A 24,122-nucleotide genomic window follows, 5' to 3' on the forward strand; every position below is an offset into this window, starting at 1 on the left:
ATCTGATCTCCGATACGTGAGCATATGTCCTTTAAATATTTTACAAATACCGCATCACTCTCTTTACCGCTTTCCAATATAACGGTCCTGGGTTACTAATATATCTGCTTAATATTCCCACTATAAATGTTATATCTGGTCGAGTATGAACTTGTGCATACATGAGACTTCCCACTGCTGACACATATGGGAATTACTCCATCTCCTTTATTTTAAGTTTAAGCCATGGACACCGCTGCAAGATGAACTTATCACCTCTTGACACAAGTGTGTCACCAGGTGTACAGTTCTGTATATCATACCTTATAAGCACCTTTTCAATATAGGTCTGTTGTGAAAGTCCAAGAATGCCTCTTGAACAATCACGATAGATCTGTATGCCTAAAACAAAGGATGCTTCACCAAGATCTTTCATTTCAAAATTATCAGATAGAAATGACTTGGTTTGATTACTTTTAGCATAGATATACGCTTATCAACACAAAATGCACTAAACTTAGCTAAGGTATCTTTCTTTGGGCCGACACATTAGTTCAACTTAGTAGCACGTTGTGTGGATAGACTCAAAAAAATTCTTAGAACTTAATTCAAATAGAAATTACTTAATCAGCCTTAGTAACTCCAAATTAGACTTATCAATCGATTAATATCATATGGCAATCGATTGATTTTATCTAATTGATTATCACAATCAATTTAAAAATCTACTGTATGCGACTATATGACCATATATATATACAACTTTCCCTTATGAAGTTAAAATTTCCTTTAAATTCTACAATTAAATAGTATTATTTAATACTATTTAATTTCTTAATTATTTATGTATTATATATATATAATGTAATTTTTTTATATGAAATAATAAGGTTTTTTTCTTTTATTGTTTCTATCTTTCCCTTTTTTTATTGCCGAATATTGTTTCAAGTAAATATGAAACAATATTAATGAAAAAAATTAATTAATTAAAAAATAATCTCAATCAACTAAAATCAAACTTAATCGATTAAAATTGATGTAGTCGCGAGTTTAAAGCTATTAATTGATTGAATTTCAATTATTTCTGTTCAAAATTTTAGACCTGGCAATCGATTGCTCAACCAAAGCAATCGATTGAACCATCATAATTTTACCTAAAATTAGGTTACACAATGACGATTTTGTTGTTTTTCATATTCTTCACATAAACACGGAAAACTTGAAAAACAAGTCTATCCTAGTTTTTTTCTTATATGATGTTTCAACGATAAAAAAAATTTGTATTAACTAGAAAAAACTTTATCTAGCATACAAACAATAAATTGACAAAAAAACTTAAACTTTATTGCCAATGAAAATGACGAAATAGAACAACTTGGCTCTGATACCAATTGATAAGTTCTTGTAAAATCTAAGTCGTATCTGTGTAGTCCTATAAAGTTTGAGGTTGATACTTATGTGCTTTACCTTAAAGATGATCTACTTGATATCTGTGTAGTCTTATCTTGGGCTATTTGTATTTCGTAGTTGTACACATGTACGTGTATGGGGTGTACTATAGGTATTTTATCTTTGACTATTCATGTTGTTTAGGACACATGTTAGCTTTGTTGGTTGCTATTCGGAAAACCTAATGGTTTCTCTGTACAAAAATTTTGTACAAGATCTGAACCTTTCCTAGCTACCATGTGTTCTTTTAAATTAAACTTGGATCGCCTATGGAACTTAACATGTTTGATCCTAAGTTTAATTTATTTGTTCTTTTAGGTTTAGACTTGGATCTCCTGTGGAACTTAACACGTTCGATCCAAATCACCTAGGTCACGAAGACAATTAAATATCTATTTCCAAAATCGGCTTCCAGTATTGCATGGTGAGGCACTTGACCTTCTTGGATATGGGAGCAACCACCACCGACTAGACAAAGCCTTTTAAGGAAATTAAATATTTAACCTTCCCATAGTAACCCTAGGTTAACCGCTAAGAACAATCAAATCACAAGGAAAAGAAAAAAATAAAAGAACACAACTTCGAAAACTAATTCGAAAAACTAGAATCGCATGCCTCTTGTATTTGGTATTTTTACAAAGAAACAAAACTAACATGATGCGGAAAATAATTATTAGTTATACCTTTCTTTGTGAATAATGACCTCTTGATCTTCTACCGTATTCCTCTTCTAATCTCGGACGTTGTGTGGGCAACGATCTTTCGAGACGAGAACCACCTAGCACCTTCTCCTCCTTCCTTCAAGTTTCGGCCAAGCACAAAACCTCCAAAGGATGAAGAACTTTTTCCACCAACCAAGCTCCAAGGGATGCAAGCTTTCTCTCCTTCTTCTCCAAGCTAGAATCCGGCCACCAATTAAAACTCCAAGAGCATGAAGAGATTCGGTCACAAAGAGAAGAAGAAGAGAAGAAGGAAGGGCCGGCCACACCACCAAGGAAAAGAGGGAGAAAAAGAATAGAGGTTGTTGTATATTATTTTTGAAGGCACCTCTACCCCCTCTTTTATAATCATTGGCCTTGGGAAATAAGAAAATTTAAATAAAAACTTCCTTAATTCCTTTGCCATGAAAAAGAAAAATCAATTAATTAAAAATCAATTTTCTTTCTCCAACTTATTTGGCCGGCCACTTTCTCCCCAAAACAAGGAAAGTTTTAATTAAAACAAGAATTAAAACTTCCTAATTTGTTTCCAGAAATTTATAAAAATTTCTCCAATAATTTTTATCCCTTCATGATTGGTTAATAAAAAGGAAATTTTATAAATTAAAATCTTTCTTTTAAACATGTGGATAATTTTAAAAAAGAAAGTTATCTCTAAAAATTAAAATCTCCTTTCAATCTACAAATAAGGAAAGATATCAAATCTTTTCTTAATCTTTTGTAGAAACTAATAAAAGAGAATTTTTAATTTTTAAACTTTCTTTTAAATCATGAACATGATTAAAAGGAAAGTTTTTACCAAAATTAAAATCAACCTTTTAATCTACAAATAAGGAAAGAGATTTAGCTCTTTCTCTTAATCTTTTGTAGAATCTTATAAAAGGAAAGATTTTTAAACTCTCTTTTAAATCGTGTTATCGACATAAGAAAAATTTTAAAATTAAAATTCCTTTTTATTTTAACAGGGCCGGCCACCTAAGCTTGAGTTCAAGCTAGGGCCAGCCACATGAATTTACCCATGAACCAAGCCATGGCCGGCCCTAGCTTGGTCTCCAAGCTAGCTTGGCTGACCCCTATAGGATGGGTAAGAAGGTGGGTATAGGTGGGTATAGTACTCTATAATTAAGAGGCTACGATAGGGACCAAGAGGAGGAATTGGTTTTGGTCTCCCGATAAAATTAAGCATCCCGTGTTCGCCCCGAACACACAACTTAATTTTATCAATAATAATTCATTCCACTAGAGAACATTATTGAACTACCGCATCAATCCCAAATTACATTTTTGAGCTCCTTCTTATTATGAGTGTATTAGTCTACCTGTGTTTAAGATAATGAATGCCCACTAATTAAATGAATTACTGACAACTCACTTAATTAATATCTTAGTCCAAGAGTAGTACCACTCAAGCTTATTATCATGTCGAACTAAGTCCACCTGCAGGGTTTAACATGACAATCCTTATGAGCTCCTCTTAGGGACATTCTCAACCTAGATCACTAGGACACAGTTTCCTTCTATAATCAACAACAGACGCTATAAGTGATATCATTTCCCAACTTATCGGCCTTATTGATTTATCGAACTAAATCTCACCCATTGATAAATTAAAGAAATAAATATCAAATATATGTGCTTGTTATTATATTAGGATTAAGAGCACACACTTCCATAATAACTGAGGTCTTTGTTCCTTTATAAAGTCAGTATAAAAGAAACGATCTCTAATGGTCCTACTCAATACATTCTAAGTGTACTAGTGTAATTATATAGTTAAGATAAACTAATACCTAATTACACTACGACCTTCTAATGGTTTGTTCCTTTCCATCTTGGTCGTGAGCTACTGTTTATAATTTATAAGGTACTGATAACATGATCCTCTGTGTGTGACACCACACACCATGTTATCTACAATATAAATTAATTGAACAATTACATTTATCATAAATGTAGACATTTGACCAATGTGATTTTTATTTCTAGATAAATGTTTATACCAAAAGCTAGACTTTTAGTATACATCCTAACAAGCTTTATATGCATTGTTTACAGTTTATACTTCCGGATGTATTTATGCTACTACTGCATAGTGATGATGACAATATCTGTAGTTATGATTAGTTACATCTTGCACATCATTGCATTATATGCATGCTGCCAACTAAGTCTCCCTCTGTGGTTGAGAGATTCGTTAGTCATATTATCTCTCCACTCGATAACTCAGGGGTAGTGATAACTAGAGTTGCGTGCAACTATCATGTTGTGCCCACTCGGCCATTCAAGATGGTGGTAGCAGAGTTGCGTGCAAACAATAACCTCCTTATTATGTAGCTAGATAGCTACTTTGAATCCTGTTCGACAGACCACTCAGATGTAGTGGTAGCTGAAGTCTTATACAGTTGGGATAGTCTTACCCACTCGGTCACATAGATGTCGTGATAGCTAGAGTGGTGTATAGAAGTGACACATACTTATTCATATGCATGATGTGTGTTGCATATGATGGAGATACTTATTGCATATGTTTGTGATATGTTGCATATGTTTGAGATATGGATGTTGCATATGTTTGACATTGTCATGTTATATGCCATTATATGTTGCTTATATGATTATGAGTAGCTTTGTTGTAGATCCCTATATATTATTGTTCATTATACTATACTTGGTAGATCAATTCTAGTATGTACATTTATTATGTTCTTTCTGGTATTTTGCTAATATTACCTGTGAGAGTGTATACCTTTGAATCTCCTTACACTTAGCTCATGCACTATCTATCCAATGAGTCATTTGGACTCACCACCTTCTATATTCTTTCTTTCCCTAGGTAGCAGATAGAGAATATATGGAGTTGTTTGGAGGTCATGTCCACCCATCCCACGTCACGTCGAGAGTTTTTCACGTAATTCGTTTTATATTTTGCTTGCATTTTGGTTTTCTGAACACGTTCATGTAATAATTGTCTTGTGTGTGGATTTTGCTTCTATTAGGTACTTTATTCTAATTATGGTACATGTTAGGTTTAAGCTGTGTCGATACACAGTCTATTCGGTTTGTGTTTGAGTAGTTTTTGTATGTTTTATTATTGTTAGTTGGATATTATTATCTTGTGTGGTTATGCTTGTACATCTATATGGTCATGCATGTATCATGTTGTTTCTACCATTGTCATAAGGGGCTACTGTCGATTTCATCGGACAAGTATACCTCCAGGGTGTGATAGTATATTTGCATACAATCAATATGAATAAAGCTAGACATAAATAAAGGCGAAGATTTTGCAAAGCAAATACGTAGAAGAGCCTGGAACATTCTATTCTCTACCACATTGTCACTGACCGCCCGGTAGTGTTGTTTTTTGAAACCAGAGGTCGGCGGTTATATGGCAAGTGGCAGCAACTACTGTCCATTTAGTTATTGTTGGGATACATAAGAATTTGCCCAGCAAGCCCATCAAAAATCATATTCCACCATTTGATAGTGCACTCGGTTAAGTTCTTATTTAATATGTTCCCTAGTTATCATTACAACTCTCAAATAAATTTTTTTTTACAACAATTTTTTTTACAAGATAAAAGGAATATTCAATCTATACGTGTTTTGTTCTTTAATAATTATAAAGCACTAGATCCAACTTTGTTTAAAAAAATAATAAATCAGGCAACACTGAACATCGGACAATAGATTCAACTCGATTTGTATAGCTACCTGTTGCTAAAGTCATGGATAACTCTACTTTATCTTTGCACTTAATTTAGTTAAAACTATTTATTTCTTATTCTTAACAAGAAACCAAATTACTTCGTAAAAAAAAAAAACTTGATCATGAATGTATCCAAAAGTATTTCATGATGCAAAGTAAATTTATTTTTTATGAGAATGTATATAGTTTGCATCAAAAATATTAATGATGCAAAGATGATCTTGAGCATAAAATAAAATACCTTTTTGTAGCATTTTGTGATGTTCAAATATTCTTAAGGCTACTATTCAACAGTCATGACAAAAGTTCTTAAGAAAATAATTCATCATACTAACAACAAATGAGATGTCAATTTGGTAATTGTAAGATAGTTTAATTTTTCCACCAATCCTTTATACTTTTCTAGATCAATTAATGGCCCCTCCTATCTTGATATTAACATAACACTTGGATCCATAGGATATCTAATGGTTTAATCTCAACATACTAACCTCCCTCGAGCATATCTAACATATAGAGATGTAAATATCTTATCTCCATATCAAAGAAGTATCTAAATCTTTCATTCACAAGGATTTCAAACAAATTTATGTTAAAGTTAAGTCGAAGGAAGCTAATACAAAATTAAGTATCGGCGAGGGAGAGTCACAAAAGTCATCCATTGAGGTAATTTTCTCCTCACCAAACCACTACATCTCTAAAAAGAGAGAGGAGCATGTGTTGGAAGATCACTGATCGTAGACATATATGTACATTGGTCCTTCACACTGCTTGTTGAGTTTAGATTCACTAGGTTGACACCCTTGAACAATCCACATAAGGTGACAGTGATTCTAAGTGCACATGGTGATCAATGATGGATGGACTTTTAAGTAGAGTATTTTATGTTATATGCTTACCGACGACGACGATATAAAAGAGAGAATAAACTCAAACTCATGCCTAATAATACCCTCATTATTCTTCTAGTTGGGGGTCCTCTGTTATGCTAATTATGATAACAAACTCAAATAACAATCATGAGTTCAATATAAAACAAACCTCCCTAAAGCTATGTAGACACTCTTTTGAGCCGCTTGAAAGAACATGATATCCACTAGACTATGCTATCAAAGAAATTGAGCTTCAATGAATATTACTGTAGATTAAAAAAAAGGGCAAAAGAGCCACATTTATTAGGTTGGACATAACATATATTACTATATAGAAGCTGCAAGCTAAAAGAAAAGGATGGTTCACCTACCTGTGGGGCATGATTTTGATCTGCTTGACAAAGGACACATGATGGTGTGGTCTGAAGATGATATTGAGTTCCCATTCTTGACAAGAACACAAGTAGATTATGTCTTCTTTTTTTCATTTTAGATATTGAGAGTAGGCAAGTTGATCTGAAGTACCTCCTTGGCCAAAGTCAACAAAGGCTGGATCATTTCCTGCTTAGTGTTGGCATCATCAGTCCCATTCATTACCAGTTTCAATTGGCTTGAGAGACGAGATATCGATTAGTCTCTGTTCATGGTGATACAATTCTGACGCTAATTTTGTTTCTGAAGGGCTGATGACACTAGAAAAGGTTTTGGTATGACAATTAAGAATTAGTGTATCTGAATAATCTTGCAGAGCCAACAGCAACTAGAAATGGAAACATTCCATTTGTCCTCTCTTACCAGATCAACAGCAATTTGTTCATTTGTAGGTGTGCTTCTACTGCTCACCATACTGTTCTTTCTTGAATCTTAATGAATACTGATCCGGTGATAAGGGTGGGTCGTCTTATAGAAGGTCATCATCACGTGGAGGGTCATAGTTAAAGTGGTCAACGTTTTGGGCATTCGTCCGATCGGACGAACCACCTTCCCGGTCGGCATGAAGAGTAGCCGATCCGACACTTCGACAGCTCAACCAAATACCGGGCTTCCGACGCTCAAAAAGCTCAAGCATGGAAGGACGAGGGCCGAGCGGCCTTCTCGCTCGGTTAAACGGTGGACGCAGCCCCGACCAAGCAGGCAGGGCTCCCTCGCTCGACAGGACGGAGCCGGACAGCAGACCATTGAACGAGCGGACGCTCGACCCGGCCATGATATCACCCGGACGACAGACTGGCCGAACGGCTCTCCCGCTAGGCCCAATAACGGATAAAAAGAGCAGTTGAGAATATCTTCCTAGGGACTATTGTCGCCGGCAGACGACATGGTTGACAGCATGGTCAGATAGAGAATCGTACAGTAGAAACTTCCACTGTCACGTCAGGGATATGCTCGGGCTGTTGAAGAATGGCGTCAGACACGCTTTTCTGACACATCCTTTCCAGTATGCTTTGAGAAGCGTGCACGCCTTGAGAAGTGTGCACACACCTCTCGAGAGCCCTATATAAAGATTCTCATACTTCAACGGAGATATATTCACTCCCACTGTAGCTACAGTTACGTTACTGCTCTTTTCTCTTCTCCACTTCATTTGCTTGCCGTCGTGACTGACTTGAGCGTCGGAGGGTCATCGCCGGGGAACCCCTCCCCGGCTCGGCACTAATGACTTATGATTGCAGGCTTAGCTCGTCGGAGGCCCACGCCATCTTCACTTTACATCCAATCAATATAAGCATCATCTCCCCAACGTCCGTCGACTCGACTCTCGGACAGGATTAAATACGATCTCTGTTTCATTTTTGAAACAATGTAAATCGGACTAAACAAACAAAGTGAAAAAAAAAAAAAAAAAATCAGCTCAATCTGTTGAAGGACAGGACATGCAAGCACTGGAAGCGCTTCCACGACTTCCGTCGAGGAGAAGCGACACTGCGCTCTCCAGATTGGCAACGATGTCAGTCATGCTCGGTCGATTTTTGCCCTCAGGAGTGACACAGTGGACGGCGGTGTAGGCCAGGAGCTCTACGGCCTCAACCTCATTCGGTCCTGGTTGGCCAACTCTAAGATCGAGCACCTTGTTGATCTCTCCTGCCACAATGGATGGCACTGAATGATCGACAATGCTCGTCGGATTACCACTCTCCTCGTCCTTAAAGATTGCTCTTTTTCCGGTGAGCACCTCGAGCATCACCACTCCTAGACCGTAGACATCGCTCTTGACAGTCAAAAGGTGCATTCCGTAGTACTCAGGGTCCATGTAGCCCACCGTCCCGGCTGCCTTCATCGAGAAATGACCGTCGCCGGACTCTGGTCCCAACAGCGATAGGCCAAAGTCAGAAACCCGAGCCAGCCAATTTGCGTCGAGCAATATGTTGGAAGATTTGATGTCGCGGTGAATGATGGGAGGCACGGCGTAATTGTGAAGGTACTCGATCCCTCTCGCTGCATCCAACAGCACTTTCATTCTCATCTTCCATGAGTTCAGGACACTGGAACTGGAGCTGGAACTGTCTTCATTCTTTGGGTGCAGATGATCATACAGAGCGCCATTCTTCATGTACTCGTAGACTAAGAGCCTCTCTTCCCTCTCCTCGCAGTAGCCTACCAGTCCGACCAAGTGTTTGTGATGGAGCCGAGAGAGGAACGCGAGCTCCGACTCGAAAGCGCTCTCTTTCTCCTGGAACTTCTTTGCCCGCGGCCCCGATTCGCTTCTTTTGATTGCCACCTGACGGCCGTCGGGCAGTTTCCCTTTGTACACTGTCCCGAAGCTCCCCGCGCCGATTTTGGTCTCCGAGGAGAAGTTTTTCGTGGCCGCGGCGAGATCAGAGAAGCTGAACTCCTCGGGGCGTTCCTTGAACGAGGAGGGGCCGCTCCTTTGTCGCCTCATGATGCGCGATCCTTGGCGCCAGAACGTTCGCGACCGTGATCCAGAAGGGGAGGTGGAAGGGCTCGTTCTGACGGCGATGGCGGAGGAATGCGGAGCGTAGGATGCACTGGTTCTAGGTGCCGCAATGGTGGGCTGAACTGAGTTGTGAACCTTCTTTTGCCGGCAAACGCCGAACCAAATGCAATAGAGAATGGAGCAGATGCCGGAAAATGCTCCGATCGAACCTACGATTGCGAAGGCCAGCCACCTCCTGTTCGTCGTCCTCTTCGACGAAGTGGGCGGACGCGGCGGCGGCAGAGGTGACGGTGGTGACGAAAGATGGGGTGGAGTTGATGGCTGGATTCTACCATCACAGCGATTGCATATGACTCTCGAACCAGAACACAATGTCTCGGAATCCGGGAAGAGACCGCAAAGGCAAGAGCTTTGATTGGAAGTGCAAATTCCAGGAAGAATTCTCGGCAACGGTAAAGTCACCGTCAGGCTGCTTCTGTAGGTGCCCCAACAGAGCACGCTAAAGTTCGCCGTCGCAAGGCCGCAGGTTAGATTACCTCCGGCAACAACTAGCACGAAGGAGGTGGCGTTAGCCGGTGTGTATTCACCACCGGCGGCGCCGCCCCAGCAGATGACCGTGCCGTTGGAATTCCTCACCGCGCAAGAGTGCTTCTCACCCAGAGCGAGCGCACCGAACTCGAACGCCGGGCTCGAGGGAGGCGTCGACTGCCCTGCGTCGTTGTTGCCTCCGCAAATAAGGCGGCCTACGGTGTCGATTCCGCAGATGTGAGAATCTCCGGCGGCGATGGTCGACATGGTGGAATCGGCGAAGTCCGCCTCGATTTCACCCCCGCGCGGCCCCCAGCAGCGCAGGGGGCCGTTGGAAATTAAGGCGCAGGAGAAATCACGACCGGAGGCGAGAGAATGGTAGGATCCAGAGATGTTGGAGGGGAATCGGCCATCGGATCGCCACCACTCAATGAAGGTACGGTTGCGATCGAGAGCGGCGATATGGACTTCGCCGACCGAGAGCTCTTCGAGGGCGGCAGAGCCTTCGTAGACACGCCTCGCAGGGGGGGTGGTGCTGGAGGAGGCAGTCAAGTTCCAGCAGAGGAAGGAGGTTCCGCCGGCCCTGAGGCCGCAGATGGAGTCCCGACCGGCAGATATGGAGGAGAATGAGGCGTTGGGGGAGACGAGGAATGGAGAAGAGGAGGATGCGGAGGCGGTGGCGCACTGGATGAATGAGTTCGAGGTGCCAGCGACGACGCCGCAGACGGTGGCGGAACCGTGGGCTATGGCTAGGGTGGAAGAGGAGCCTGTGGCGTTGGCGGGGCCGATGAGAGCCGTCAGGGTCGCGATCACCGCCAAGGCGGAGGCTGAAAATTCTCTCATCAGGCGGCGGCGGCGGTGGTTGTGAAAGCCGGAGGACGGGCTCCTATTTTATCCCGCATAGAGAAGCCAAAGGAACTGCAAAAGAGGAAAAGAGTTATATTTTTTATACGGTGGGTTCCACAAATGCGGCAGTGCGTACCAGCATTATTTAAATTAAAGGAAGGGATGAAGAATATTTTTGGAAAATAGTGTAGAAGTAAAAAAGAGAGAAGAGAATTAATGGGAAATTAAAGTGCAGTCGAAACACTCACCGGCTCGGTAACGATGTTTTTATTATTTTCCTGTTTTTACTTTTAATATTTTGTCGTCTTACGTTAAACTTGTGCTCGGTTTAAAAAAAAGTACCGTACAAAATCCACATGTAGCTGTCGACGGACTACGTGTCTCGACAATAAGAAACTTAAATTCACACGTGGACACGTAATCATTGATTCGGTCAGTCAAACTTTTGACCCATCTGCCGCCACTACCCCGGGGGTCAAACTTTTAATGAGCGACGCCGTATTGAGATCGTATTTCAAAGAGAAGGTTTTTCAATTTGCTCCAGAATTTGTTAGTTTTTTACATTTTCAGTTTCAAATTTTTGATAATTTACGCTTTGCCCCAATTTACGTGGATGGTACCATATTCAGCTCTTTAGTGTTCCTTTACTCCACGAGCTACCGTGGTTTGGGTGATGCTGTTTATTTTTGAAAAATTAACATTTTATATATATATATATATAATAAATGATAATTTTGATATTGTTCCTTACCAGTCAGCCATATGACACGTTTTCTTCATCATCGTCCATTCGATGAGAAGAATGATGGCCGTGCAGCCCAAAGCATTCTTCTCCGACAAGCTTATATTGATGATTGATTCCTCCTATCCTTTCTTCTGAGGCAAGTAGTTTACATCACTGCAGGAATTGAGGGTCTTTAAAGTTCAAGAAAAGTAAGGGAAAATAAATGAACAAAAGCATCTTAATCAAATTGGAAGATCTCTCCAAACTGTCATAATCGAGAAAGAAGCAAAAGAAGCCATGTTAGAGAACAAAGAATTCGTACCTTGAAAAAATGATGATGAGAATATTAAAAAGAATGAGAGTGTTCTCCAAGGAATCCAGCCCCACTCCAACCTGAAAGAGCTAATCATCAGTCACTATTGGGGTCCAATGGCGCCCAAGTTGAATTAGTGAAAGAACATTGTCAAAAATAAAATAGGAGCAACATTTCTATTATTGGTGTCCACATAATTGCAATAAGAGCAACATAAAAAATAAAAAACTTGATGTCCAGACAATTGCAGAAAAGAATATAAACAGCTCAATGAGTGTATTCATGACTCAGTTCCTTCCATGCCAAAGCTTTTTAGCAACTTTACAATACTAGAACTTGATGAATTCCTTTCTGCAAACTCAAAAAATATGAAATTAACAATCCCTCTTAACAATTTACAGACTTGCTTTAAATATAGTTTGAAGCAAGAAACAGGATACATAAGAAACCAACGAGTACCATTTCCCATCCACTGTCATCAAAATCAGACACATTCAGCTCAACATGGGGAATATCAGTTCATTAGCAAATTTTGCGAATGAAAGTTTGTTGAGCCACTAAGAAACAAAAACAGCAGTGGGTACAACGCTTTGTTATGTAGACAACTTCCATGGATTTGTTATGAAACTCCAGAGATTGAAAATGTGTTTGCCAGTTTTAGCATGATCATCTACTGTGTTGGCACCTCGATGCATGGGTGTTCATGTGGTTGAATTCTCATGCAACAAGACATATTCCCGACTGCAAATAACATAGAATAACATTATAAATCGCCAGTAGAATCATTAATAAAGGTTCTGATTCAAATAGAATGTGACTTCTTGAAGATAAATCTAAAACCATTAACATACCTGCTATTGCCAAACTTAATTGTATCTTTCTCAAAAAGTTCATAATAACGCTGTGGCTCAATGCGGTTATCCTACATAATCAAATAACAAATGAAACTGATGATTGCGGAATAGTTTGATTTGGACACTTAATGCAGAATTTCAAACGAATATAAAAGAGTGGGAAGTGGTTAATCTTACATTGACAAAAGTTCCGTTTGTGCTCCCGAGATCCATCAAATAAGGTCTGACATGGAATAAAGTCAAAAATCAACATATGATATCATTATACTTAAATATCTTGCTTAACAAATTGATTAAACAAAGCTTCGTTTTTTTTTTTGAGGGGGTATACTACCTTACTTGCTTTGACATCAGACCATCTGGTTGCTCCTTTTCCACAAGCCTGAACAAAAAAACTAAATGGATTCACAAAAGATTTAAAAGCATCATCCAGGAATAATTAGGCTAGCAATTTAACCTATACTGAATAACTGCATGTTGCTTGCTACAAGATGGATGATCAGTTGGAATGTCTGCTACCCTCCTTTCTCTACCGAAAAGGTAGCAAGTCTGCCGGTGCACATAGAGAGGCTCTGTTGATTGGGAACAGTTAACACTTAAATTGGAATTACACTTCAATTTAAAAGCTCTAAAAGGAGTAAATGACCATAATAAATGGCGAAGTACTAAAGAGTGGCAATTTTAAGCTACCCATTTATGAAAGCATAGGTGAGAATTGGAGAGGAATTTAGCCCACATGTCAATGAAACTATTTATACTTTGAGGATATGGCTTTAGTAGATGATCATGCTTTGATATAAAATTTAAGATTTGACTATATGCTCAAGTAGAACCCAAAAATTGACATGAGAATCATAGCTCACTGAAATTTTTAATTAAGATTACAATTTATTCACATCTTTTCTATTTACCCATTTAGCAATTTGTGCTTACTCTATATTTCCCTTGCCCTCCAGTTTTGCAAACTATGGCAAATTTTAAGTACCAGTTGGTTTCAGGTAATGAGAGTTGCTTTGAGATTTTCCCTAACATGCTAAAAGCAAAATTTTCCTTTTTTATGCGTTACTTACTATTCATCTTGTTTACTCTTTTGTTCTTGTACCGCTTTGTTGTATTTTCTTCTTTTGTCAAATGAAATCCTCTGTGTAACACTACCCTTTGTCTTATGAGATGATTTTAGTTACACTTTAAGTTTGTTTTATTAATTGGAAAAAAAAAGAAGTATAAAATGCATATATTGGCAATGCAGTATTTGCTTCTCTCGTATTTATCATCTTCATGGTTGTGGATAATTTCTGCCAAACTACTACTATGTGGGTACCTCCTAATATGTGAAAAAACACCCCGGAGATCATGATGTAGTAACTACTGCAAATTCTTAAGACAGCAGCAAATAACCTAATTAAATCCAAGAGTTTGTGTTTCATCAATAGCTTTCTTGAGAACCTAATACAGTTTGAGGCAAAGAAACACCAGGATATGAGTAAAAAATTCTTGTCATGATGCATGCCAGGTTCTGGAAACTTCAGAGTATTAAGATATGTTCTTAAGACTGAAGCTGAACCAATAAAACTAGACAATATGTTCTCCATTGGAAAGAAGCATACCATTATTCATGCGTGATTACTAATAAGTTTATGATTCATTTGGATGAGATGCAAACTTACCATTGAGCATTTCTCCAGCCTTGAAAACATATAATCGCCATCTGATATCAGGCTTGCGAGCATCAGCAGGTTCATTAAATAATAAAGTAATACCTAAATAAACAAAACAAGCCAAAACTGAGAATTATACCAGAGAAAAAGTTAACCTATGTAAGCAAAATGTATATCAGAAATGAAGGTGAATGAAAGATTGTTTTTGTTTCTAGGAAATACCAAAAATGAATATATTTATAGATGTCCAATAGTTTCAGGAGAATTGTAATGGCTAAACAATCACCTCTAACTTTATTAGTCTCCTCAGCAAGCTTCCCAGACAGCTCAAATGATGGTTTTTGCTGCAAGAAAAAAAAGGTGAAAATTTTACAAAAGCTCTTGAGCACATCATAAAAAGTAAATCTAAAACATGGAAAAATGAATTGGATGTACAAAATAAGACTAGCTAACTTGTATCATGGTCAAGGACATGATGGGTAGACACTCCAACAGTCATAAGTGCTAAATGGTTTCTTATTAGTCAAGGACACGGAGTGAAATCATTGTAAGTAAGACTTTAACATAAGATCATTTAACAGATATGGAGAGAAGGAATAATTTATCAGAAACCAGAAAGGTTAAAATTCAATAAAAATCAGATGAGATTATTCCATGCACAAAGAGGAAGTTTACAAGAAAAATGACTTTCATGTTACAAGTCTCAATGTTACAGCATGTCTTTCAAGTTCCAAGTAATTTGACCATCAATTGATCACTAGTGTATACCAAGATACATGGTTATACATAATGCACAATATAAAAAACGCAAGATGATATATGACAATGCAAACCTTTTCTTTTGCTTCCAGTGCCTTCTCAGCTTCCTTCATCTTTGCAAGAGAATCATCTTCATTGTTCCTGCACGAAAATTTATTTCCAAGATAAATTACAAGAACAATTTATCACAAACATAATGTAATAAACAATGTCTGTTTGGATTTATAATCCACAAACCAAGATAAAATATCTAGCAAACAGAAATCTTATAAGTTAAGAGATACAAAATTATAGAGGGTGTCTTATTTGATGGAATACACACAAACCTGGAATATTCAGCTGGACTAGTCTTCCTCTCGACCTGAAACAAAAGATAAACTGGCTAAGAATTTATAAATAAATGGAACAGTATAGATAAGATAGCATGATATAAAGACTAACAATATACTATGCTGCGGATAAATAACATCAGGTAATATAACATATAGGTAAAGCATAAAAGAGAGGTAAGCAAATGAAAAAGCAATAGTAAAATGAAACCCTCAAATTAATTTAAATGTCAAAAATATCAAATAAATAAAATACAATTAAAGAATTGAAGCAACCTATAACTCTGCTAATGTTCAACATGCTCAAGACCTTAAAAATAGTAATCACAAGAGACTACAATAAAATTTGTATTAAGATTTAATGAGAACTCAACCTATAACTGTATTTAATAAGAATTATAAACGCAGACATATTGCATTTGTCCAATCAACCCTGCAGCATCATGCATGATGTTCAGTATAAGGCTAGCATAAATTCATAGCTACAAACATACAATTATGACACTTTAAATCAAATGATAAAACAGAAATATAAATAAGGGGCAGATATCACCAGACACCTCATTACGGACTCCAGCTGCGGAAACCCTAGCAGGGGAACGTGAACGGTGTCTTTCTCTATAGCTTCGTCCTTCGGGGGACCGTGAACCGTCATTGTTCTCCTTCAATAATTTTCTTTCTTTGTACCTCCCCTTGTCGATATCTTCCCGGCCAGAACTTCTCTCAAGCTCTCTATCTGGTACCCTATGGGTGTCCCTCTCTGCTTGAGCTCTCCGTAAGCGCTTGGTTCGCGGAGACGGCGACCTAGACATCCGGGAACTCTTCGGGTAACCAGGTGAAACATCTCTTCTAGAGGAGGCCTTCCGATGTGGGGAATGGCGAACTCTAACAGGAGGAGGAGTAGATCTGTCAGACGAGACCATTCGCCTACGCTCCCTCCGTTCCACGGCAGACGTCATCCGGCGGAAGAGCAGCCGATCCTTAGGTTCGCCTGAGACGGAAGGGAGGCTGGAGCTCTGCGCGGCGCTCTCGAATAAGGAAAGGAAGCGGACGAACAAAAATTAGGCGACGACAGAAAACCTAACTCGATCAGACTTAATATACCGCCCAGCAAATTCCAAAACGGATTTTTTCTGTTTTCATTTTATAAGATTATTCGTTTCTAAAAAAAATCGAATTATAAGTATTTTCACTAGTACAGTTATTTCAAATAAATAGAGATTAAATAAAAAAAACTATATTTTAATACTAAAATATTTTCACCGATCAATGCAGCCTCGACGGTGCACACACTGTCCGGAACAGGGTCAGGCCGAGCCCCTGAGCACGCCCATGATAATAATAGAGATGAAATAAAAATAAAAATTCAAAAATATGCATATTTTAGTGATTACATTTTTTTTTCAAATAAATATAGATTAAATAAAAATTAATCTTTGATGCCTCAATATTTATTTCCAGTATAAATATATCACATGGAAAATTAAAAAAAAAAATGATAAACCCTACGAAATATTAGTCACGAATGCAATGATCTAATCCTCCACGAAAAACTTCTTAATTTCATAGCATGACGCATTAAACAGATAATAAACAAAGTCGTTATGTCCATACACTAACCAATAAAATAAGGTACTTAAAATCACAAGTTAATTTATCTTGACAAGATAGACATTTGCGTTGGTTGCTCCATTTCTCCAACACACTTGAGTACAAACCCAAAACATAGAAGGAATTCAGTTTGATGTCAAAAACAAGACTTGATTTTGATGGCTGCCATGAAACATTTTCTTCGCCCTTTGTCTCTGCTGCACTGTAAAGATGAGGCAATATAATTGTGAGGTTTACTAACTAGTAAACTGTCTGCAAATTAAAAGAACAGAGATGTGATGTTACCAGACCAACCATGTTCCTGGCTCACTGTACACTTTCACCGATCAACGCGGCTTTGATTCGTTCGACGGTGCACGCGATAAGGCTGTTAACTGTGGCGACAGAGCCGAGCGATATCTTGGCTGTTGGGACTGAATCGACCAGGATTTCAAATGCAACAGTGACAAGGGAGCCAGCTTCATGTGGTGGTGCTGCGGCAGCAGTGCCTTGAATGGAAGAAGGCCCATCTGGTAGGATGACAAAGCCAGAGGGCAACAGTGCGACATAGTCAGGATCTCCACCATTAAACACCACATTCATAGCTACGACATCCACCGGGGCATAGATCACGTAGGAGACAACTGCATCGGTGCAGCTCTCTTGCAGTATCAGCATGTTGCTCTGATTTGAATTCACGCTCTGCGATCAACATCACGAGATTAGAAGTGATCAGTCGATGAAAGGATAACATTGCTCGCTCACGTTGACGCGGAGAAGAGAGACACAGTTGCCGTGATCTCGCCCATTGACTATGTGAGCCATTTCCTGAACAACGCCACCGTTTGAAAGGATGTCCCACTGTGGATGCATCAATCGAAAGCATTATGAGTTTCATCTGGTTTATTTGTGATGAGGAACAAATGAAAGTAAGTAAGTACCACATTGCGGGAGCTTTCATCGCGGAGGAAATCGAAGACTGTCTTGGGCATGACAGGAAGCCAGAAGGATTTAGCAGCATTAAGAAGGATCCCAGGAGGCCTTCCAGGATCATCGACACTCTTTCTTGTCATGACCCTCACATCCTCCGCGCCACTGCCGGAGAGAGTAGTCCATTGGTGAGCAGTTGAGGCGCTCACGCCTCCACAAAAGCTTTTGGCCATCCTTTCAGCTAGTTTTAACATGCTCTTCCTCCCTTCTGCAGAGGTCGTCACTAAAATGCATGCCACAAAAACTTATTTGTCAATCTACCACACAAAAGCCATTGCATATATATAACTAATCATCAAAAGGCAGGCATCACCAGTGATCTCCCTGGAGGGTACATTGCTAGCCATTACGCTCGCAAGTCGTTCGGATTGTCGATCCAACGTCCCCGTCCACCTCTTGGCACCGAAGGCTAGGCCTGAGCTGACTAAGGGCTTATACATTTCATGAACAGACCTATCATCGACTTCAGCATGCTCAACCCATGTAACCTGTACACGATGAAATTATACAAGTTACTCTACTTTTTCTGATTATGAGGGCGGCGTCATTAATTAATTACCTTTGAATATCCATTAGCCATTTCTTGAATGATGCAGCCAGAGGGCCTTCTCCTGCATCTCAAGACGGAAGCAGGGCGTAAGCTCTCCAAAGAGGCATCGACCACTGCCCAGCTTCCGTCAGCATGCCGCTTGCAGTAGCGCGCGAACAAGCTCTCCCGGGTTGGCACAAGAGGCGATGGCAGTTGGAATTCCGCAGACATCTGGAAAAGTTAAGTTATGTTTCTAGACACAGCTGTAATTAACATGCACACTTCCATGATCTGAAAAAGTAAATTAGCATCCATTGCCATGTTTGTCTAAGAGAATCTTGGAATTCTTACCAGTTGTAATGCACCATCAAAATTGCCTGCTACTCCAGTCGATAGCACCTCCAATGTGATAGCTCTTGATACAATGTCAGAGAATATGTTCGACCATTGATTCTGTTCATGGACAACACAGATTGATAGAGAGACAGTGTGAGAAGCTAGCACATCTGTGGCAATGCAAATGAATGAATCATGAAAAGAGCAGCACGGCTCTCACCACATCCATTAGCATCTCAACCAGGTTTACATGATTCATGATCACAGCAGCGGTGGCGCGAGTCGCCTCTGATTTCATTCCCGGAGATTTGGGGGCGATGCCTCTGGGGAAGATCCTCGCGTATTCCTCTTCATTGAGAGTCTCAGTAAAGCCGTCGATTCCAACTGCCCAAAGCGGCTCGCCGAGCTGTGCCATCCTCACCAACTCCTCCATGGCAGCCACTGCAAGCTCGACGAGCATTGGCTTCTCAATATCCATGTAGCTGGAGATGCTCTTCAGTAGCTCTCCTTCCCCGCCAAATAAATTGTCGATCCCGGTGCCGAGGTCCAGTGAGGAACGGCCAGAGAGTGGAGGAGAGAGCATGGGCCGAGAAGTTGCAGACTTGCCCACGTACTTGGCAGCTATGGCAGATATCCTATCAATCTGACAGGGTAGTAATTAACTCGAGATCAGTATCAGTTTTAGCTATATATTAATTGAATTAAGGTTGACGGAGAAGGTGATGAGTCATGAGCTAATTAACCAACCTCCTCTCGCAGTCGAGAATTTTCAATTCTGAGATGGTGCTCGTCAAATGACATTTCTCCGAGGGACGCAGGGCCACCGCAGTTGGGGCACGAGGCATTGGCGAGTGCTTCCTTGTACCTCATGTTCTCAGCCCGAAGCTTGTCATTCTCCGATCGCAGGTGAGCATTCTCGTGCTTTTCTTGTTGGTTCTACGATCGTGAATTAAGTAGAGCAATATGTATATAACCAGAGAGATCAATGAAAAGAAGATTGGACATCATTTTTGTTTAATTTGCTAGGAATTATAAACTATTTCTTCTCATATCTAAAGCTTGATCCATGAACTTAGGAGTTTAAATTATCCATAACTTTAACTCCAAAAAATTAAAAGCTTCTTTTTTTTTCTTGTTCACTTAAGTTAATCTTCATGAATGATCAAGAGATAATGGATTTGTGATTTAGGGTTTAGATCACCTTCATTTGTGTGCGCTTGTTTTGGAACCAGAACTTGATCTGAAGTGGCTCCAGCCCCAGCTCTCTACTGAGCTCCTTTCTCTGTTTGTCATCAGGGTGAGGGCACTCCTTGAAGAAACTGCAGCACAAATTAACATTAATTTTTTTTTTTTGTAAATAATAGAATCAAATAGCAAAAAGAGAGATCAACAAATTCAAAAAAAAAAACTTAGAAATATTAATTACTTCTCGAGTTCTTGTATCTGGTGTTGAGTGTGACGGTGGTAGTGCTTCCTCGGCCTCTGCTGCTGCAGGCCATGCCCCTGCTCCTCCTCCTCCGAACCACCACCGCCACCGTCATCATGCAAAGACTTGCTCTCCATTTCCTCCCTGCTCATCATCATGTTCTCCATCAGCTCATCGCGATATTGCATCGAAAACTCTCGCCCCATGTCCATCAAACTTGCCTAAAACATCTAGCTCGAGTTAGATCTACTCGAGTGAACTCAAACTGTAATCGCAACAACATTGTCCCATGAATGCTAACCTGAGTGAGAGATGGAGTGGAACCGAACCCAGCAGTATTGCCGGAGGCGTTCATCGTCCAACTACTGAGGCGGTGGAGGCAGCGCGCGGCATATCTGTCGCTCTTCCTCCTCCTCTTTCAGTGAAAAGCTAGACGCAGTAGCAGCAGCAGCAGCAGCTATATGGCAGAGTTGATCCAACCTTGGTTAGAAGAGGATTAATTCATGAAGAAATAAATCATGGTTAAAAGAGAAGAGAAATGGTGAGAATTTGAGGAAGGAAGAAGGAAGGAGAAGAGAGGAGGAGAGTTATTGCTGGCTGCATTGAAAGAGTGCAATTGCATTTATGAAGAGGCTGCTGAGCGGTGTAATTGCGGAGAACTGCATGGTGGAGAAGGAGATAAATATGAGAGAGATTATAAATTTTTTTTTTTGAAAAAAAAAAAACCTTAAATCCAGCAAGAACTCTGTTTACCAGAGAGATTGACTTTTATACAGTTTGATCATGTGTTTACTATGATGCGCATGCCATGCAGTGTAATTAAGATTGAAAAGATTCAAGTACAGAGATGATTAGTGTTATAAAGTCTGGCATTAAACTGTGATTAAATACCCAGATTTCTCCTGAGAGAAATCAGTCATTAATGAATTCTTTCAAACCATTTCTGCATAAATGTGATGAAATTTCTAGAATGTAAAGGTAAACACGATTCAATAAATGCTTCCTGAAGTGTTTTTATTACATCTTAGAGATGTTGGCTTTAAATATTGTACAACTTCATGATGCAGCTGGTAAAATAGTTTTCTATTTTCTCTCTTAATCTCACCAAATATTTTATTCCAAATTCCCATTATATTTATTATTATTATTATATATATGTATTGTGTATTTTACAGCTCTGAACATTTAAGGCCTCTGAGTGCCACAGCATGCATTGATGGAGAAGACTTCAAAGCAAGCTCATAGCCATTTAAGTCTCCCTCTGCAATCTGCATCCATGTATACTCTGTCACTCATACATGTTTCTTGTATCTATTTTGTTAACGAGATGTTATTTATATTAAAATTAATTTTTATGTAATAAATCAACAAAAGATGTGTTTGCCTGTTGCAAAATGTTAAGTCTACTGCTCTACCTGGTTTTGGATTTGTCTAGTTCATAGTCATGTACTTGGGAACAAAAGTCAAAAGGATGTTACTTTCTTTTCGTTTCTATATGCTTTTTCTTAATTATCTTGCCCATTTGTTTTGTTCTTTGTGAGAGTCAAACCAAAAAGTTATGTCATGCAACCTTTTACCATTTTAAAATACTATAAATTCTCCAATGAGTTCATTGGGAAAATAGAAAGATCATGGCCTTCATAGATCGGATCCCAATATTGATTTTTCTTTTTTCTTTTTTTTTCATGTGTAAATATTTTTTTAACAACTTTGAAATACAAACAAAAGATAATTCTATTTAAACGGTTTAATATAACTTTTTGGGTGCAATTCAAGATTGCAAGAGGCTTGAAGTCTTCTACTTCTTAAAAACCTTGTATTCACAGGCCTTGATATTGCTAAAGAACTGGACGAAACAAGCTAAGGGCTTTCCTACGTAGCCAACAGATTTGACTAACAGAAATATGCTTCAAGTCAAGAAGAGTAGATTGCAATTAAAGAGTCATCTGGAAAGTCAAGCATGGTTTCTGTGGCACAGAGAAGGAATTCCAATCCCAATTCTGATAGTCTTCATTCAAAAGTATGGATTCAGCAACTTTGAAGTGACTGTAAAATCACTGCTTTGTGCCTAAAACTATCTGTCCATGCAAATACAGCACAGACCTCTTTGAATTCAAAGTTATATGGCCATATTTGAATCAGAAAGGAATACAAAAACAAAGACTCATTATTATATATACTTGAGCACACTGTTCATTGATCAATCACACAACTCATCAATGTGCCAATTCAGCTTTCAGCAAAAACCAAATTGCAATAAATGGTTCCTGGTTAGCTGATGTTTATGCTGTAGACTTGACATTGAGGGAATTAAGTTGGTGAAATTAGTGTTAGGAACACTTGGGTCAGTCTATCTCATAGACAGGTCTTACTCTGAGACTGAGAGATCATGATTTGTTGTTCAGGACCTTAAAAGAAAAAAAAAATCAGCAAAATGTTTTCAGCTGCGTATCTTCTCTTGTGTGATGTACATGCACAAAGACTAAAACCATAAACCATTAGAACCCGATATCAGAAGTAGCCATGAATTAATTCCTTCCTCTCTATAATAACAAGCAGCTGCACAATAAGATTTGTATGTAACTGATCTCAAATACTCCACACTAAAATGCTTACTGTTGTAAAAAAACGACAACAATAAAACTCTTTACTGAGTTAGCATCCAAAGTAGATCTTTATGCACAAGATTAACGTGATAGTTAACTTTTAAAAAAAAATCTTGGAAATTCAAATAGATTGTGATGCCAAATTGTCACGCGTGCTTTATCGGAACGGTAAAAACTATCCGTTTCAGATGAAATGGTATTTCAAACTGTGGTTGTTTTATTGTTTTTGTCATGCATTAGAGTAGATGATGTATTCTAATCTCTCTTATTTTTAAAACTGATATGAGGGTAAAAATTGGCAAAATGAAGGGCTTTTGAGAAGCTTCAAATTTTGCATTCTAAGTTGAAGGATGACATCAAAAATTAGGAAACTAATAGATTGGTAAGAGCAATGAAAATTCTCAAGTTAATTAGCTGATTGAACTTGACCGTTTACAATTTACATTTCTGCAGGCTGCTGTTAATCTTACAAAACTGAAAGGAAAGCAAATTAAAGGTTTAAATCGAGACATCTCAAGATGCTCTTTCCACAGATCTATAAAGATAACTCAAGAAAAGAAATGTGTCATTAATGACGATCAGGTATGTTTCTGTTCGGTGAGATTAAACATTCATATAGTGGTTCATATTTCACACGGACTTTCTTCACTTAATTTCCCATTTAAAATACTTCAAGAAGCGAAATTAGGCTATAGTCTATGACTGTAACTAATGTTTATGTTGTAGACTTGCCATTTGCAGATTTATTGAAGGAATTAAATTGGTGAAATTAGTGTTAGGAACACTTGCAGGGTCAGTCTATCTCACGGACAAGTTTTACTCTGAGACTGAGAGATTACGATTTTAAGACCTTAATAGACAAAAATTTCAGCAAAATGCTTTCAGCTGCATATCTTCTCCTGTGTGATGTGCATGCACAAACCCTAAAGCCCTAAACCATTACAAACCGATAGAAGTAGCCATGAATGCATGCCTTCCTCTCTGTACTAGCAAGTTCTCCCACGTGGTCT

General features: G+C 38.9%; 3 protein-coding genes across 3 annotated transcripts; all 3 read right to left on the reverse strand.

Moving 5' to 3' along the window:
• Window positions 1-7,043: 7,043 nt before the first annotated feature.
• Window positions 7,044-11,884, reverse strand: LOC122055299 (putative serine/threonine-protein kinase-like protein CCR3). The gene is made up of 2 exons (XM_042616666.1): window positions 11,750-11,884; window positions 7,044-11,070 (listed from the first exon to the last, which is right to left on the reverse strand). Exon 2 carries the CDS (start codon window positions 10,993-10,995, stop codon window positions 8,581-8,583), a length of 2,415 nt encoding a protein of 804 aa, XP_042472600.1. The 5' UTR covers window positions 10,996-11,070; window positions 11,750-11,884; the 3' UTR covers window positions 7,044-8,580.
• A 410-nt stretch (window positions 11,885-12,294) lies between these two features.
• Window positions 12,295-16,727, reverse strand: LOC122055300 (FHA domain-containing protein DDL-like). Its single transcript, XM_042616668.1, has 10 exons — window positions 16,196-16,727; window positions 15,633-15,667; window positions 15,381-15,447; window positions 14,834-14,891; window positions 14,557-14,649; window positions 13,347-13,461; window positions 13,224-13,271; window positions 13,067-13,112; window positions 12,887-12,957; window positions 12,295-12,776 (listed from the first exon to the last, which is right to left on the reverse strand). Exons 1-10 carry the CDS (start codon window positions 16,592-16,594, stop codon window positions 12,737-12,739), a joined length of 972 nt encoding a protein of 323 aa, XP_042472602.1. The 5' UTR covers window positions 16,595-16,727; the 3' UTR covers window positions 12,295-12,736.
• Window positions 16,728-17,171: 444 nt separating this feature from the next.
• LOC122055301 (homeobox-leucine zipper protein ROC2-like) lies at window positions 17,172-21,098 on the reverse strand. The gene is made up of 12 exons (XM_042616669.1): window positions 20,808-21,098; window positions 20,507-20,727; window positions 20,282-20,399; window positions 19,828-20,016; window positions 19,301-19,723; window positions 19,096-19,197; window positions 18,775-18,975; window positions 18,529-18,703; window positions 18,167-18,438; window positions 17,991-18,086; window positions 17,532-17,927; window positions 17,172-17,448 (listed from the first exon to the last, which is right to left on the reverse strand). The coding sequence occupies exons 1-11, from the start codon at window positions 20,859-20,861 to the stop codon at window positions 17,553-17,555; spliced, it is 2,226 nt and encodes a 741-aa protein (XP_042472603.1). The 5' UTR covers window positions 20,862-21,098; the 3' UTR covers window positions 17,172-17,448; window positions 17,532-17,552.
• Between the last annotated feature and the right edge of the window lie 3,024 nt (window positions 21,099-24,122).

This window comes from Zingiber officinale, chromosome 3B, assembly GCF_018446385.1.
Source record: "Zingiber officinale cultivar Zhangliang chromosome 3B, Zo_v1.1, whole genome shotgun sequence".
Lineage (NCBI taxonomy): Eukaryota > Viridiplantae > Streptophyta > Magnoliopsida > Zingiberales > Zingiberaceae > Zingiber > Zingiber officinale.

Bases quoted from the DNA above. Each gene is read 5' to 3' on its own strand.
- LOC122055299 (XM_042616666.1), bottom strand. From the start codon at position 10,995: ATGAGAGAATTTTCAGCCTCCGCCTTGGCGGTGATCGCGACCCTGACG.
- LOC122055300 (XM_042616668.1), bottom strand. From the start codon at position 16,594: ATGACGTCTGCCGTGGAACGGAGGGAGCGTAGGCGAATGGTCTCGTCT. The intron at 14,650-14,833 runs GTGATTGTTTAG...TTGTTTATTTAG, and splicing joins GGAGACTAATAAAGTTAGAG to GTATTACTTTATTATTTAAT. The intron at 13,113-13,223 runs GTAGTATACCCC...ATTCCATGTCAG, and splicing joins CTGATGTCAAAGCAAGTAAG to ACCTTATTTGATGGATCTCG.
- LOC122055301 (XM_042616669.1), bottom strand. From the start codon at position 20,861: ATGAACGCCTCCGGCAATACTGCTGGGTTCGGTTCCACTCCATCTCTC. The intron at 18,704-18,774 runs GTAATTAATTAA...CATCGTGTACAG, and splicing joins TGGCTAATGGATATTCAAAG to GTTACATGGGTTGAGCATGC. The intron at 18,439-18,528 runs GTGATGCCTGCC...CATGCATTTTAG, and splicing joins ACCCTCCAGGGAGATCACTG to TGACGACCTCTGCAGAAGGG.